At 34.4% G+C, this 14,761-nt stretch overlaps 1 protein-coding gene across 1 annotated transcript in view; it reads left to right on the top strand.

Annotated features, from left to right (window-relative positions):
- The window catches only part of LOC106053445 (uncharacterized), a 68,782-nt gene that overhangs the window by 34,846 nt on the left and 19,175 nt on the right, over positions 1–14,761 (top strand). The window contains exons 20-33 of the mRNA XM_056031275.1: positions 865–938; positions 1,534–1,803; positions 2,695–2,830; positions 3,000–3,104; positions 3,314–3,405; positions 5,446–5,548; positions 5,691–5,798; positions 8,338–8,735; positions 10,099–10,165; positions 10,889–11,008; positions 11,848–11,972; positions 12,337–12,445; positions 13,139–13,240; positions 14,095–14,237. Of these exons, the coding sequence (XP_055887250.1) occupies positions 865–938; positions 1,534–1,803; positions 2,695–2,830; positions 3,000–3,104; positions 3,314–3,405; positions 5,446–5,548; positions 5,691–5,798; positions 8,338–8,735; positions 10,099–10,165; positions 10,889–11,008; positions 11,848–11,972; positions 12,337–12,445; positions 13,139–13,240; positions 14,095–14,237 (1,952 nt within the window). The remainder of the gene's footprint in view (positions 1–864; positions 939–1,533; positions 1,804–2,694; positions 2,831–2,999; positions 3,105–3,313; positions 3,406–5,445; positions 5,549–5,690; positions 5,799–8,337; positions 8,736–10,098; positions 10,166–10,888; positions 11,009–11,847; positions 11,973–12,336; positions 12,446–13,138; positions 13,241–14,094; positions 14,238–14,761) is intronic.

The raw sequence follows: 14,761 nt of genomic DNA, 5'->3' as shown, positions 1-14,761 counted from the left end.
GAAGGAAATTCCGGATGTTTAGCAAAGGGAAACTATTCTAGATAAACAATTAAGCAATAAAAAACAAGAATCGGAGAAATGGAAACGAAAAAAATAATTTTGAAATAGCCGATGCCCCCAGCGTTGGTCCGACTTTTTTCCCCTTTTTTAAAATCAACGCCCTGTGCGTTGGTGCGGAGCCAAAGAGTTAAACATTTTCTTATTTCCTGATTTCAAGAGCCAAAGCAATTATTTTAATGTTTATTATTCACTTCAGCAAAATACACATTTATTGTACTAGATTGTTTATGTATTCACTACAGCAATGTACACATTTATTGTAGTAACCTGTGTACATTCAAAGAAGAGAAAGTGAGACATTTACTACAGCAAAATGTTGTACATAAACTACAAAATCTTATACATTAACTACTTGAGTATAAGATGGATGCAAACATTGAGTAATATAAATGACTGCACTTTCAGTTCAGTGACTATGTGAAAAAAGAAAAAAAATACACCTAATATATCCAACACAGCTTCAAGTTGACATTTTCACAAGAAGTTGGGTTAAACAAATAAAATCACCAACAGAAATTAATTATTAAAAAGATAATGTTTAAAGAAAGGGTCAAGAATGACTGTGGTCTCTGAAAAGGTGTTTACAAAAACTAAAACAAAGGCAAAGTGACATACTAACCCATACAGAAATATGTAGGCTAGTTATTTATGCTTAGCATGCTCACAAACATTAACATTTGCTATTATAAAAAGTTGTAAAAATTGCTTAGGTCTCCTGATATAGTGTGAAAAAAATTGTTTTGTAAAAATTAAACTTTTTTTTTTGTTTTTAAGTTTATAACACAATTTTTTTTTTGTCAACAGAAATGTCACATTATATTGTCGTGTCAGCAACCGTCATGGCAGTGAGGATCATGTGGTTAATGTTGTGGTGATAGGTGAGATATGGTATTCATATTTTCAACATAAAATAAAAATGTAATAACTCTTTATAGATTTTTTTAAAATTGAGAACATTAATAACACTGGAGATATTCTACAAAAATTAAAAACTGAAATAGACCCAAAGAAGTCAAAAGTAGAACTAACATAATTAAAAGGAAAATTCTGAGGTTCATTATATCTCTGAAGCCACTTGTGAAAAAAAATAATAAAGTAACCCTTAACTAATGTTTAAACTAATAAATTGCATTAAACCTTATAACTTAATTTTGCTATTACATAATTTCATAACATCAAACCTAGCTGACCTGAACTTAAGACCTGAACAAACCGAACTGAACAAAAACTAAACTTGTCATTGAACCAAACTTGAACTTAAATCTGGTTGAACCAAACCGAACCCAAACTTTAAAAGTTGGGTTAGATTCTCTTCTCTAGATTTAATATGCTATTAACATGTCTCCAATGACTTTTTTTTTGTACACTTTAAACTGTATCATCAATCTACTAACTTATGTGATTTCATAGAATAATAACATGTATTTGATAGTTTAATGCTTGCATCAAAAATTCTATATGAATGACTTTCAGAACCATACCAGTCTCCTATATTAGTTTCCAAGATACCAAGACAAATTGAAAAATTCTATGGAGACTCCTTGACAATCCCCTGTGAGTTCCATGGACGCCCAGTGCCTAGAGTCACATGGTTCAATGATACCACTCTGTTGGTGAAGGCTAAACCCAAAAGCAACACCCTGAACATACCTTTTGTGACAGAGTCATCCTTCCTGAGGTGTCGAGGAGAGAATGTCGCTGGCATGGGTGAGACCAGTGTCATGCTGAATGTTAAATACAGGCGTAAGTTGTCTTCTATAAAATTGTCCCCCTTTGCATCATTTTTGATAGTTAGGTCACAAGTTGCAGGAGAAGCTTTAGACAAGACTGTACCACCAGCAAGGAAAATGTGCCTTGTGAAGTTCTTCTTCGTTCTCATTTTTATGCTGAAGTATTCAGATGACTAGACCAATATATGAGATGAACTGCATAGTGGTTTCCAAATCAGGAGCTCTCCATATGGATTTCTTTGTATTGCAGTGTTTTGGGACCAGTGTCTTGTACGGGCCACTTGGTAAAGAGAGCAGGCCTGGAGGACATGGTCAGCATTCTCTGGTGACTCTCCACATGGGCAGATTTCACTTGTGAAGTGAATATGTTAAGTTGTCATCCTAGTATGATCCTTGCTATCAACTAGTCATTAACTGATTCAATCTTGTATGCATTGTATATGGTATTATTTGAGGGAGTAAAATAAGGCAACTTTGTAGTTTTCATATATGGTACTATCAAATAAGTTGTAAAAATAATTTTTTTTGTCTATATGCTTCCTGGAACTTTTGTTATAAAATAATTTGAGTGCATAAACTATGTGCTGATTGGCTTGACAAAATTTCATAGTTATTTTTTTTTACTATAGTTTTACTATTCTGAGTGCTGTTTGGTGGCTGAGTGGTAAAGCACTTAACTTCCTAACAGAGGCGTCATGGGTTTGAATCTTAGTGAAGATTGAGTCCAGGAAAACAATCTCCACTACTGAATAAATGTACTTAATCACTTGACTTCTCACTTCTTGATTTCCACTACTGAACACAATCACTTTTCTAAACTCTTTTCACTTCACTTCTCCTTCTTTTTTTTCTTTTTTTTTTTGACTCAAATGTTGCCCACAATTTTTGTTTAAATTGCTTACAGCCGTTACACCAAAATCCACCACATTGAGACCTCCACCTGTTCTGACACATGTAGTGAGAATAGAATCTTCCATGGTTTCTCCAAAATTGATGGTAGTCAAGTGGATTGTGGACCAGGGTGATCTCTCACAAATTGGGTTAGTAGTTAGTAATATCCATGTTTATTTTGCTAGATGATTGTCACAACAGACATAAATATAGGTTTTATCTTTTAGTCTTTAAACTATTTCTGTAGTTAGGGTTAAGCTATCATTGCAATTTCTATTATTTTTTTAAAAATCTTACTCTTCCACATTCTTATTACAGGTATTTTAATTTGACAACTTTCTCTCAAGGGCAAATTGTCATGAGTCAATTGATTGGCTCCAATCATAGATCTCTGAATCTTAAATCTGTTGAAACTGGTAACAGGTTTGTAATTCTTGAGAAGCAGTGAAATATTGTAGACTTAAAGTGTTCATTGACAATTAAAAATGCTGAATGCAGCATGACATATATCTGATTGAGAATGTTTTGTATTGTGCAAGGAGCAATTGTAGATTATAATGGAGAATATGGAAAAGGAGGATGGGGGATATGGCTAGCTAAATTGACCAGATTTTTTTCCAAACAATTTGCAGGTATTTGGTCCTTATAGAAACCTATGGTAGACATGGCAGTGTGTTGGCCAACTCTACACATGATATAGTGGTGCCACCATACACACCTCCCAGTAAGTCAGTCTACTTTTTCTATCATTACAATAGGAAAGTAAAACTTACTATGACATTATGTCATTGGATCATGTTATATTTAAGTGGATTTTTTAGGGACTTGATCAGTAAAGTTTATAGAAGAAGTTGTGATTAGGCCTGTTATTAGTTTATAACTTTACATTTCTAAGCAAGCTTCAGTTCAACAGCTTTCTGAAAACTAATTTGGGAAAAAATGATTTTGTGTGAATAGCTCCATGTGTGCAACACACCTTGACAAAGTTTGAAACGTTACCCAAAGGGGGGGGAGGGGTAATGATCTATATTAGTTAGTGATAGTCTCCTTCAGTCACAGAAAGACTATGGTTCATCTTGTAGAGCACTTTTTATGTGGCTGTGGATCCTTATTATTGAAAGACTTTCCCGTTCTATGCTGGCAAGGAGCCGTTCAAGCAACTCTTTCAGTGTTACACACTTTTTCTTCTCATGTGTTTTTTTCAAGATCCTTCAGAGACGGTACAATTGAAATGAATTTAGTTTTCTCTTTTGCTTTGCATAGGTACTTCATGATTGGCTAGTGTGTGTACAGTAGAATGCTCAAAACACATGCCATGTAAATCTCTCTTTTGTTTATTGCAGTTAGCCTCCAGTTTTCTTAAACTCTTGGTCTCAGTCGAGCAAAGGTCAACACAGCTTTCCATTTGCATTATTTTTGTATTCCTCTTTTAGGGACAGGTCATCTTGAATTGTAGATCCCAGGTAGTAGAATTCATACACCGCTTCTAGTTTTTTGTATCAATGATGATGGAGGGTGGTGGTGTAGCATGTGGCCCCTCATCCCGTTTGATTTCTTTGTGCTAATAGAGAAGCAGATCATTAGTGACTGAAACTAGCAGGACATTACTGACTGAAACTAGCAGGACATTACTGACTGAAACTAGCAGGACATTAGTGACTGAAACTAGCAGGACATTACTAACTGAAACTAGCAGGACATTAGTGACTGAAACTAGCAGGACATTACTGACTGAAACTAGCAGGACATTACTGACTGAAACTAGCAGGACATTAGTGACAGAAACTCCTTCTGTGTGTGTGTGCCATTTCTGCTGCAACATACGCAAATAGCATTGCTCTTAAAGGATGGTTCTGATTTTTGTTTTGGTTCTTAGTCTAGCAATATTCAAAAGTGAGAAAAATATCCTGAAAATGGTTGGAGCCATAACACATCCTTGTTGAACTCCGCTGTTTATGCTAAAACTTTCTGAGCAGACAACATAGAACTGCATAGTACTCAATATATTTTGGTGCAGCTTGGTTGGTCAGTCCATTTTCTGGAAAATTTTAAAGAGGCCATTCTCTGCTGACTAGATCAAAGGCCAAAGTAAGGTCAATGACTAAATATTCTCTGTATACCCTTCTGTTTTTATAGAGAGTTAAAATAATAAAGACTAATAAACACAATATGTAATAGATACTTATAATGTCTTATTTCAGAGGAGTAAAAACTAAAACTCTCTTTTGTATCCCATCATACCCTGACCAGTTAAACAATAAACATTCATTACATTCAGTACATTCACATAATAGTACACTTTCAAAGTAGGCAGATTTATATAAGTTGGAATTCAAAGAGCTTTAAGCAATACATTTATTTAATTTTTTTGTTTCCTTAACTTCACCTGTTCATCATTTTAGTCCATGTTTTTAAGTTAGAAATCAAAGAGAATAGCTGCCATAAAAAAAAAGATCAGTGAAAAAATGTTCAAAGTTTTGATGACTGCCTGGTCATGTGGTATGCACTCTGGACTATCGTTTGATTATCAAGATGGTCCCAGATTCCCAGTTTTGAACCATGCCCTCCCACATCCTCCCAATCTTGTGGAAGGTTTGGGATTGAATGTAATTATCTACAAAGCTGAAGAAACATCTGCAACATGTAAACAGACTGAAAAGTGAACAGAGACTTAGGAGTTATCTCATTCTGAAGTAGTTGCTTTGTGTTGTTATTAACTGTAGACATAATTACATGAGCCAAATTTCCAATTAAAACTTCGTAGGTTCCCCTCCATGTCTTAAGTTAGAACTGACAGAGATACGTGACACTTCAGTCAAATATGAAATGGTACCAGTCAATTTTAACACTGAGGCTTATGAATACAGGTAAATATATTGTAAGCTTTGGACTAGCATGCCATATTCAGCTTTAGAATAAATTATTTTAAATAACACTTGTGCTATATGATATGACATAAGATTTTAAAATTTTAATTAGATTGATATCTGTGTTTAATTTGTTTAACAGAGTTGCTTTTTATGACCTTGGCACAAAATGGGATAAGAGAAGTTGGTTTGACAGAAAGAGTCCTGACCCAACACCACTATCTGTAATCGATAATCTAAGGCCCTCACAGTAAGTCATAATGAAAATAATTTTACTTTTAAGTGCTTGATACTGCTCAATATTATTATTTTTATAGGTTCCACAAGATTGTAGTTGTCGGAATGGGAGTGCTAATGGATATAAGAACTCCACTACCTATAAAATGCTTCTTAATGGAATGAGTATCAAATAGCCTCTGACAACCTGTCCAGCTCCAGGTTTTCATGTGTGGCTTAGATATTGAGTCCAGCAGAGCTGTTTTCTTTAATAGAAGAAGGGGTGATAGCGAATAACTGACTCCTAAACCAGTTAACTTATGGCAAGAGGGGCTGAATAGCCTGCCCCTAGGAGAAGGAAAATTCTGAATTCAAACCTCTGCTGCTATACCAAAACATGGGAAAGCAGGATTCAACCTTGAGGAAAAATCAGGAGCCAGCAACCTGGTAGTCAGTTTGTAGCACACGGTGCTACACTCTGGCAGAACCTGTCCCACTGTATTAGCAATTGCCTTTCCTTTGGATAAATCCGTAGTGTGGAGAGGGGGGGGGGTGTAACTGCTGTGTGGGCAACATCCTTCTGATCCAAGCATTCATCTCATTTTTCTAACATGATCTTTATGACTGATGGTGACCATATATAGAATTATTATTAATCCTTTTCATAAGGCCTCATTTCTTCCCCTTTCAATGGATGCCATGCTTTGTTAAAAGATGGCTGCCTGGTTATGTGGTATGCGCTTTAAACTGTGGTCTCAATGGTCCTGGAATCGAACCCTGTATGCCATCATCCCTGTTCCATCCCACCAATCTTCATAATCACCCAAAACAATATATAAATCAATGAATAAACATGTCAAAAAATATATAATAATAGCAATATCTTTGATTCCAAAGATAAACAATAAGGTTACCACTCAAAGCCAGTTGCGACTTGCATATTTTTTCCACATCTGATACTAAAAAAGCTGTTTTCTGTAGTATATTCCCACCACATTAAATATCTGAATATTATCCATTCATGCTGCCTGTCAGGGTTGTGTTTAAGCCTTAGCTCGTTTGCCCGGGCCCCTGACATTCAACAGGCACCTTCGTGCTTACAATAAATAATTGACTCACTGTTAACAATGTAACTGTTTAATGACATGAATATAAGTAATAATGACAACTGATGGAGTAATGACATTGAATCTAAAATATTCGAATATTGTGGTTATAGTAATTAAACAATAGTTCTGCACCTTGCTATCCCACAACGCCACACGTTTAACACTGTCACACTGCCGATAACAAACTCCAATGTAAATCTTGATAATCCCATAACTAACTCCCTGTAGAGACATAAGAAAAGACAAATTGAAAGTTCTAGTCCCAAAATGCTAAGGCAGCGAAACAACTGCGAAATGCAGTAATGCCTTAGATACTCACCCTAAACAGGGGGACACAGAAGAATTTCAAACACACGTTACACCAGCATAACAAAACCACTCCATAAACTTACAAGCAAGGCAACAAAAAGAAAGTGCGTTCAAAAATTGTGCACTTTATAAACATTGGTGCTAGAATGCCATAATCTACACACCGACACTGCCTTTGCAAAAATATCAATTTGATCAGCTTGAAGACATAATAGATTATAAGACGCTTCCTTCACTTGCCACAGATGAACAGTATTCATGCTAAAGCAAAAAGATTCCAAGTACAATGGGCTGACAATATTGCCAATGTGACTGATAGTCTACATCAGGGATGGGCAAATTACAGCCCATTATAAAAAGCAATCATTCACAATGACAAAAAAAATATTTTTTGTATATGAGTTGAATCGTTAAAGCAACAAATAAATGTGTCTCATTTGCTATGAAACCAAGACTGTTCAGATAATTGACTACTTTGCCTATTCTTTTTTTTTATTTATCTTTACCTATCCATATCTGTTTGACAGTTGGGGCACCATGCAAGATTTGTCACCTGTCTTTCTCATTCCTCTCTGTCTTTTGCATTAGTTAGAACCTCTTTCAATGGCAGGCCCGTCCATTCTTTTATGTTGTCTGACCATCGTTTTTTCTGTCTGCTTTTCTTCTTTTTCCTGGTACTGTTCCTTTAAGGAAGGTCTTGGAAGCTGTGCAATGGTAGATATTCTCATTGGAGTCAACACTAGGGATATTGAAATACTCTCAGAACTTCCCTGAAGAAATGCAGAAAAAACTCCAATGACTGGAAAGTTTAGAGCACTCTTCATGGTGTGGAGATGTTGGTAATTATGTTTCAGGTTTTGAGGCTATGAGAATAGCTGACAGCAGTAAATAAAGATAGTTAAATAAATTCAGTGTTAATGTAGACAAAGCAGCAAAAGACCCAAAGGACTTCTACCCTGTTATTGGCTCCTCAATTTTAGACTTCAGTCTTCTTTATGTTTATTGGAAATAGGGTTATGTTCATAGTTGTCCAAAAATAAAAGCTTCATTATAAACCCATTATCTTTGTATAATTATGCTTGTATAAATGTCTCAATAATTGTTATAATAGTTTAAAAAATTACAAAGTAAAACCTTTTGTTTTCTTGTTTGTAGCCCATATCAGATCCACGTTGAGCTGCTTTCCAAAAGTCAACAGTCCATACTAAATATAACATACAGCTTCCAAACAGCTCCAAAGGGAGGTTACCTGGATCCAGTCAAACTTGTTGCTTATTTGCATCCCATGACACTCTGGCCTACCACTGCAACATCCACCCTCACAACTACTGGCAGTACAGAGTCTGACATCACAAATTTCACTGCTTCCATTGGACTGTCTACAGAGATCTCATCCTCAGAGGCAATAGACCCATTGACTCTGACCACTGTTCCAGTTACTTCTGCATCATCTGTTACAATCAGCACAACTGATACTAATATGACTGATACTGATATGACGACTGGAGTGATCACAACTTTGGGGACAACTGTGTCAACCGTTTTTGATGCCAGTAAGTGGATGTGGGTAGACCTTAAACTGATTTTGTAACCTCAAATTAACCATTGGCTTTTAATTCTTCAATATTAGATAATGAAAAAAATAACAATTCTGCTTCTACTTTTCTAAAGATGATAACTAGCATGCTAGATGCTAGACTAGATGCTTGTCTAAAGCTGGTAATTATGAAGTTAGAGACTAGATGCTTGTCTAAAGCTGGTAACTATGAAGTTAGAGACTAGATGCTTGTCTAAAGCTGGTAACTATGAAGTTAGAGACTAGATGCTTGTCTAAAGCTGGTAACTATGAAGTTAGAGACTAGATGTTTGTCTAAAGCTGGTAACTATGAAGTTAGAGACTAGATGCTTGTCTAAAGCTGGTAACTATGAAGTTAGAGACTAGATGCTTGTCTAAAGCTGGTAACTAGCAAGTTAGAGACTAGATGTTTGTCTAAAGCTGGTAACTAGCAAGTTAGAGACTAGATGCTTGTCTAAAGCTGGTAACTAGCAAGCTAGAGACTAGATGCTTGTCTAAAGCTGGTAACTAGCAAGTTAGAGACTAGATGCTTGTCTAAAGCTGGTAACTAGCAAGCTAGAGACTAGATGCTTGTCTAAAGCTGGTAACTAGCAAGTTAGAGACTAGATGCTTGTCTAAAGCTGATAACTAGCAAGTTAGAGACAAGATGTTTGTCTAAAGCTGGTAACTAGCAAGTTAGAGACTAGATGCTTGTCTAAAGCTGGTAACTAGAAAGTTAGAGACTAGATGCTTGTCTAAAGCTGGTAACTAGCAAGTTAGAGACTAGATGCTTGTCTAAAGCTGGTAACTAGCAAGTTAGAGACTAGATGCTTGTCTAAAGCTGATAACTAGCAAGTTAGAGACTAGATGTTTGTCTAAAGCTGGTAACTATGAAGTTAGAGACTAGATGCTTGTCTAAAGCTGGTAACTAGCAAGTTAGAGACTAGATGCTTGTCTAAAGCTGGTAACTATGAAGTTAGAGACTAGATGTTAGTCTAAAGCTGGTAACTAGCAAGTTAGAGACTAGATGCTTGTTGCATTCTAAACTTTATTGAAATACTCTATGTTTTAATTGTCTTTGAATAAGTTAAGTTTAATTATTTATGCATTGTGAACTTAAAAAATATAGTGATAATCTTTTATTGGTAAAAGATTACAATTTAAATTTATAATAGGTTTTTATTAGTTTCATTTTTAATGCACATAAATCCAACTTTGTAACATATTAGCAATTACTTAAAAGTTTAATCATGATAGTTTAATATTCTAACAAAGGTCAATAAATAAGATTAAAGAAAATCCTACACAAAGTTGATTATTATTAGTTTTATGCATAACTAAACATAATTTCATTTTTTTAGCTACTGAAGATCCGATTGATGAAACTTATCTAGTCTCGTCAAAAACAAGATTTAAATCACCAAATAAGTAAGAATATATTTGTTTCTTAATTTATTAGGAGTTTGTAGTTTATAAATACAGACAATTGGATCCAAACAATCATGTTTTGATGTGGCCCAATTAGGCAGATTCAATTGTATTTGATTGAAAAATGTTCACTAGCATTTAGTAAAGGGTTAAATAATCAAAAGGGGAAGGATGATAGGCCTATAAAACAGTTCTATAGTCATCATTAATACATTTTAAAAGTATCAGCCCAATGTCAGCATCTCTGCATAGATATGAACAAATGAACTAAAAGTTTTTTTTGTGATAGTTATTCATATCTTCACAAAACTTAATATATAACATGTGAAACATTTAAATTAATTGTCTTGACATCACTATCCCTTATCACCATCCTATGAAAATTATTATAAAGAAATAGACCACTTTTTAAGCCCCCATTTTTTAAAAACATTTTTTTTGTTAAAAACTCATTTAAAACATTAAAAAATCTGTATTTTTCCAAAAGTAAACTATTCAGGATTAAATAATTAGCATTTATAAACATTTTGGGAGGAAAGAAAATAAAACAACTGACTTTATAAGCATTAACAATAAAATTGTCAATCAGGCTTCAGAATGGAGTCGAATCAACAATGATGGAGAGAAAGGGTTGAGAGCTTGAAATGCATGTTCAATTTGAACACTTTGATCCCATTCTTTCTTTATTGACTGTTATCATTGAGTGACCTCATTTTCTCTAAGTGCTGTGATCATCTGGCAAGTGGACCAGGGTAACCTAGAGAACATCAAACATTTTAATGTTGCACTGTTTGACTCTAAGGGCCGAAGGAGGCTGGATAGTGAAGTGGCTGGTAACCAAAGGTATTGAGAATAGATTGTTTGTTTTTCAAATGTAATCAAGTTATTGACCCTAAAGCTGAATTAAAATTATCAATAAACCAGTCTGAAGTAAAAAAAAAAAATTTCTTATTGTATATTCTCTTATATTTTTATGTGACAGAAGGGTGGGACGCTAACTTGGTCGTGCTGACCAGTTTTCTCCCCTTTTTTATCTAGCTTTATAAAATCTTAAATATTTTTATATCTCATCAAAGTCAGGCGCTTTTTAAAAATTATTTTTATGAAGCGGGTCATTCATGCTTTAGCATGCTTCATAGGTTCTGGTTCATTCTCTGTTGTGGATATCTGGATGAAGGTTTCCCTTAAGGTGCTCTGCAAACACATTTCAGTTTGAGCTGGAATTCAAACTCATACCCCTTTGATAAGTTGGTTTATGCCACAATAAAAGTCAGTGAAAGACCAAATTGAAGTTCATTAAAGGCTGCTTGAATATATGTTAACTGAGTTATAAATTAATGAAATGTATACAAAAATCTGCTGACAATGATTAAAATTTATATAAAATGGATTGTAGTATTAATGTACAGAAATGTCATTTTTAAAAAGCAACACACTGTCCTAATTAAATTTGTATTATAATAATCAATCAACATGTTCAAAGTCTTACATTCTACCAAGAAACTATCAACTCAATTAACAAAACCAACATATATAAAGTAGATATTTTGGGAAATGGGGAGTAAGCATTTATTTTTACAAATGTCAAACTTTTGATTAAAATTTGTATCATTGATAACTTTATATTATTTTGCATGCCTAAGTATTGACTTTGTTTACAACTTTGTATTTATGTATTCCAGGTATATCAATATACATCCATTGCCTAATGGCATCTATGTGGTCAACATTAACGCTAAGGGAGATGAAGGAGAATTATTCCAGCACAACATTACTGTGGTTGTCCCCCCTATGTCAATGGATGCAGGTTCTTTTTATTTGAAATTAATCTTTCAAAAATACTACTTAAACCCCCCCCCCCCCCCACCCATGTCCAAAAAAAATTATAACAATAAATTAATGGATTAGCATTATTGAAAGCTCATTACATAAATTTTAATTCTTAACATAGTGTGAACTATACACGAAAGAACAACATAAAATTTGTGTTATAATTATGTCTTTATGTTTTTCTTTTTCTTTACATTCTTAAATCCTTTGAGAACCCCTCTGCGTGAGCCTACGTGGTGCTCCTCCTGGTCCTTAGCATGAGGTTTCAAAAGATTCTAAATAATGTTGTCAAGATGTTCTTTTTCACATATGACATAAAAGTTTGGAATTAACACTTTCAGATTCACAAACACCAAGGCTTGATTTGGAAGCCAATGAGGTCAGATCAACTGATGTCAACATTGTCTGGGATGTATTTAATATGCCACCAAACGCTATCAATGGATACAGGTAATTAGTAAAACATTTGTTCTCAGCATGTCACATAAAATCTTCTTGATCACAGAATCTTCCTTTTCTTTCTTACTAATTTACCAGAAAACATACATTTTGTATTGGAGAGATACATCTGTTAGGGGCCTGTGGACTGAGCTGTGTCTACAATGCATAAATACTCAATGCTTATGAACAATATCAAATAATATGTTGAATACACAATTAAGGGAACTGTCATATGTCGTTCAGCTAAATATCTATGTCCCTAAACCTGCCAAAAGTATTCTGTGTTCACTTTTGTTACACCCCAACACAACACTACAAAACTCATATTTTCCTTTTCATGTGAGATTGTATCAATACTGCTTATTGTCTAGGGAAGAAGATAAACATCAAGACTTCTGAGTGTAGTCACTCTGTGCACTTCTCTGGGTGTTGTTATGTTTGCTTTTGTGAAATGTGGCTGTTGTTTTTAATTGAAAAAGAGTCTTGGTGATCACAAAACATTGTCAATAAGAATCAATAAATCAGTCTTAGTAGTCTCTTAAGAATTCTTTTTTTTTTAAACTTTTTTTGCACCTGGATTTATTAAACTAGAGTATAATTAAATTTAATCAGTGTTTAAATATTTATGATGATTCATGCATTGACATAAATTTACTTTTTTATTTTCCAAATCATTTGTGACTTTAAATGTGTCTTCTTTAGGGTTCAAGTGTTTGAAGAAGGTCCAAAAGGGTTAAATTTGATGAATAAAACATTAAATGCAAACACTGGAACATTAAGAATCTCCAACCTTTCTCCTAACAAGTAAGTAGGTCTACATGCTTAGGTATTTTCTAGTGAAGATTATAGTTAATTGCAATAAATTTCCCCCCCCCCCCCAATAGTTCTAGTAAGAAATGTTTACCTTTTATTTATACCTTGACTTAAGGTTTCAGATTAATTATAATAATAATAATAATTTTATTTATAAAGCGCTGTTAACAAACAAAATGTAGGCTCAAAGCGCTGTAATAACATTACAAACACGACAGCTAAAATGACAATTAATCTAAAAAGGTTTAAACAGGTCTTTATATTCTTCTTAAAAGTGGAGTAGCATGTTGTCTGTGTGAGCTCAATCGGGAGTGAGTTCCAAAGCTTTGGTCCGTGCACTGAAAAAGCCTGCAGACTGTAGCTTTTGAGGGAAAAACGTGGCACCACTAAAAGTGTTGAGTCCATTTAGCGCAGGGCTCTCTGGGGAACATATGGAGTAATCAGTTCGCTAAAGTACAAGGGCATCTCATTGTTATATATACCCTGATGACAAAGTGTGGCCATTTTGTAATCGATTCTCACTTTCACGGGAAGCCAGTGAAGCATGCGCAAGAGCGTAGTAGCAGAATCTCGTCTTGTTTTTCTAAGGACTATTCGTGTGGCATTGTTCTGAATATGTTGCAGCTTGGCTATTTTGTCATTGGGTATAATTTTTTAAAAAAGATTATCGTGACCTAGCATTAACCTTCTGCTCTATGATTGATGGCTGGCAGGTTTGAACTTGTAACCATGGTGATGATAGTCCAAACAATTCATATGGCCAGACAATCACTTTTAATTTTTTTCTGGTATATTTTACATTTGAAATTCTTATTCAAAAATACAGTCTTGTTTTTTCTCTTAAGGCGGTACCATGTAGTGGTTGATGCCTTGGATGTGGATGCCCAAGTGAACATGACGGCATCTGTGACATTTGACACGCCTCCACACAAAAGATATGGGAAAGCAGTCAAAGGTGCCATGAGAGTCATGTCACAACCTCAGATTGGTAAGTTTAGTCAAAGTCTGTTGAATGTTTAGCTGTCTGGTTAGGTGGCATGTTCTCTGGACTATCATTTAATGGTCTTGATGGCCCCGGGTTTGAACCTTGCCTGCTGGCATTCCCCACCCCCCCACTGTCCTTCCAATCTGAAGGAAGGAACATCCAAAACATATGAAATAAAAAAAACAAATTATTGCTAACATTGTCAAGAAAGAATAAATCATAAAAAATATTTCTTGCACATTTTAAAGCGAACCATTTGACATATAAATAAGTCCTATAGTGAGATAAAACAAAATATATATTGAAAATGTCAAAGTTAAACAATTTGTGTGTTTTCAAACTTTACTGACTACTTGCAATATATAGTTTTGTCTTTACTAGAAATTGGAAAAAAATTGAATATAACTATTAGAATATTCATAAAAATAACAGAAATTTCAAATTGCATTATAACGTGTGAGTGATGAGTTTAAATTTTTTTTTCTAAATGCTTTTAAAAACCAGTTGCTTCAAAATCCACCCAGATA

This window comes from Biomphalaria glabrata, chromosome 5 (genome assembly GCF_947242115.1).
Source record: "Biomphalaria glabrata chromosome 5, xgBioGlab47.1, whole genome shotgun sequence".
Classification (NCBI taxonomy): domain Eukaryota; kingdom Metazoa; phylum Mollusca; class Gastropoda; family Planorbidae; genus Biomphalaria; species Biomphalaria glabrata.
Note: the sequence above shows the minus strand (reverse complement) of the source record. Positions and strands in the feature narration are given on the sequence as shown.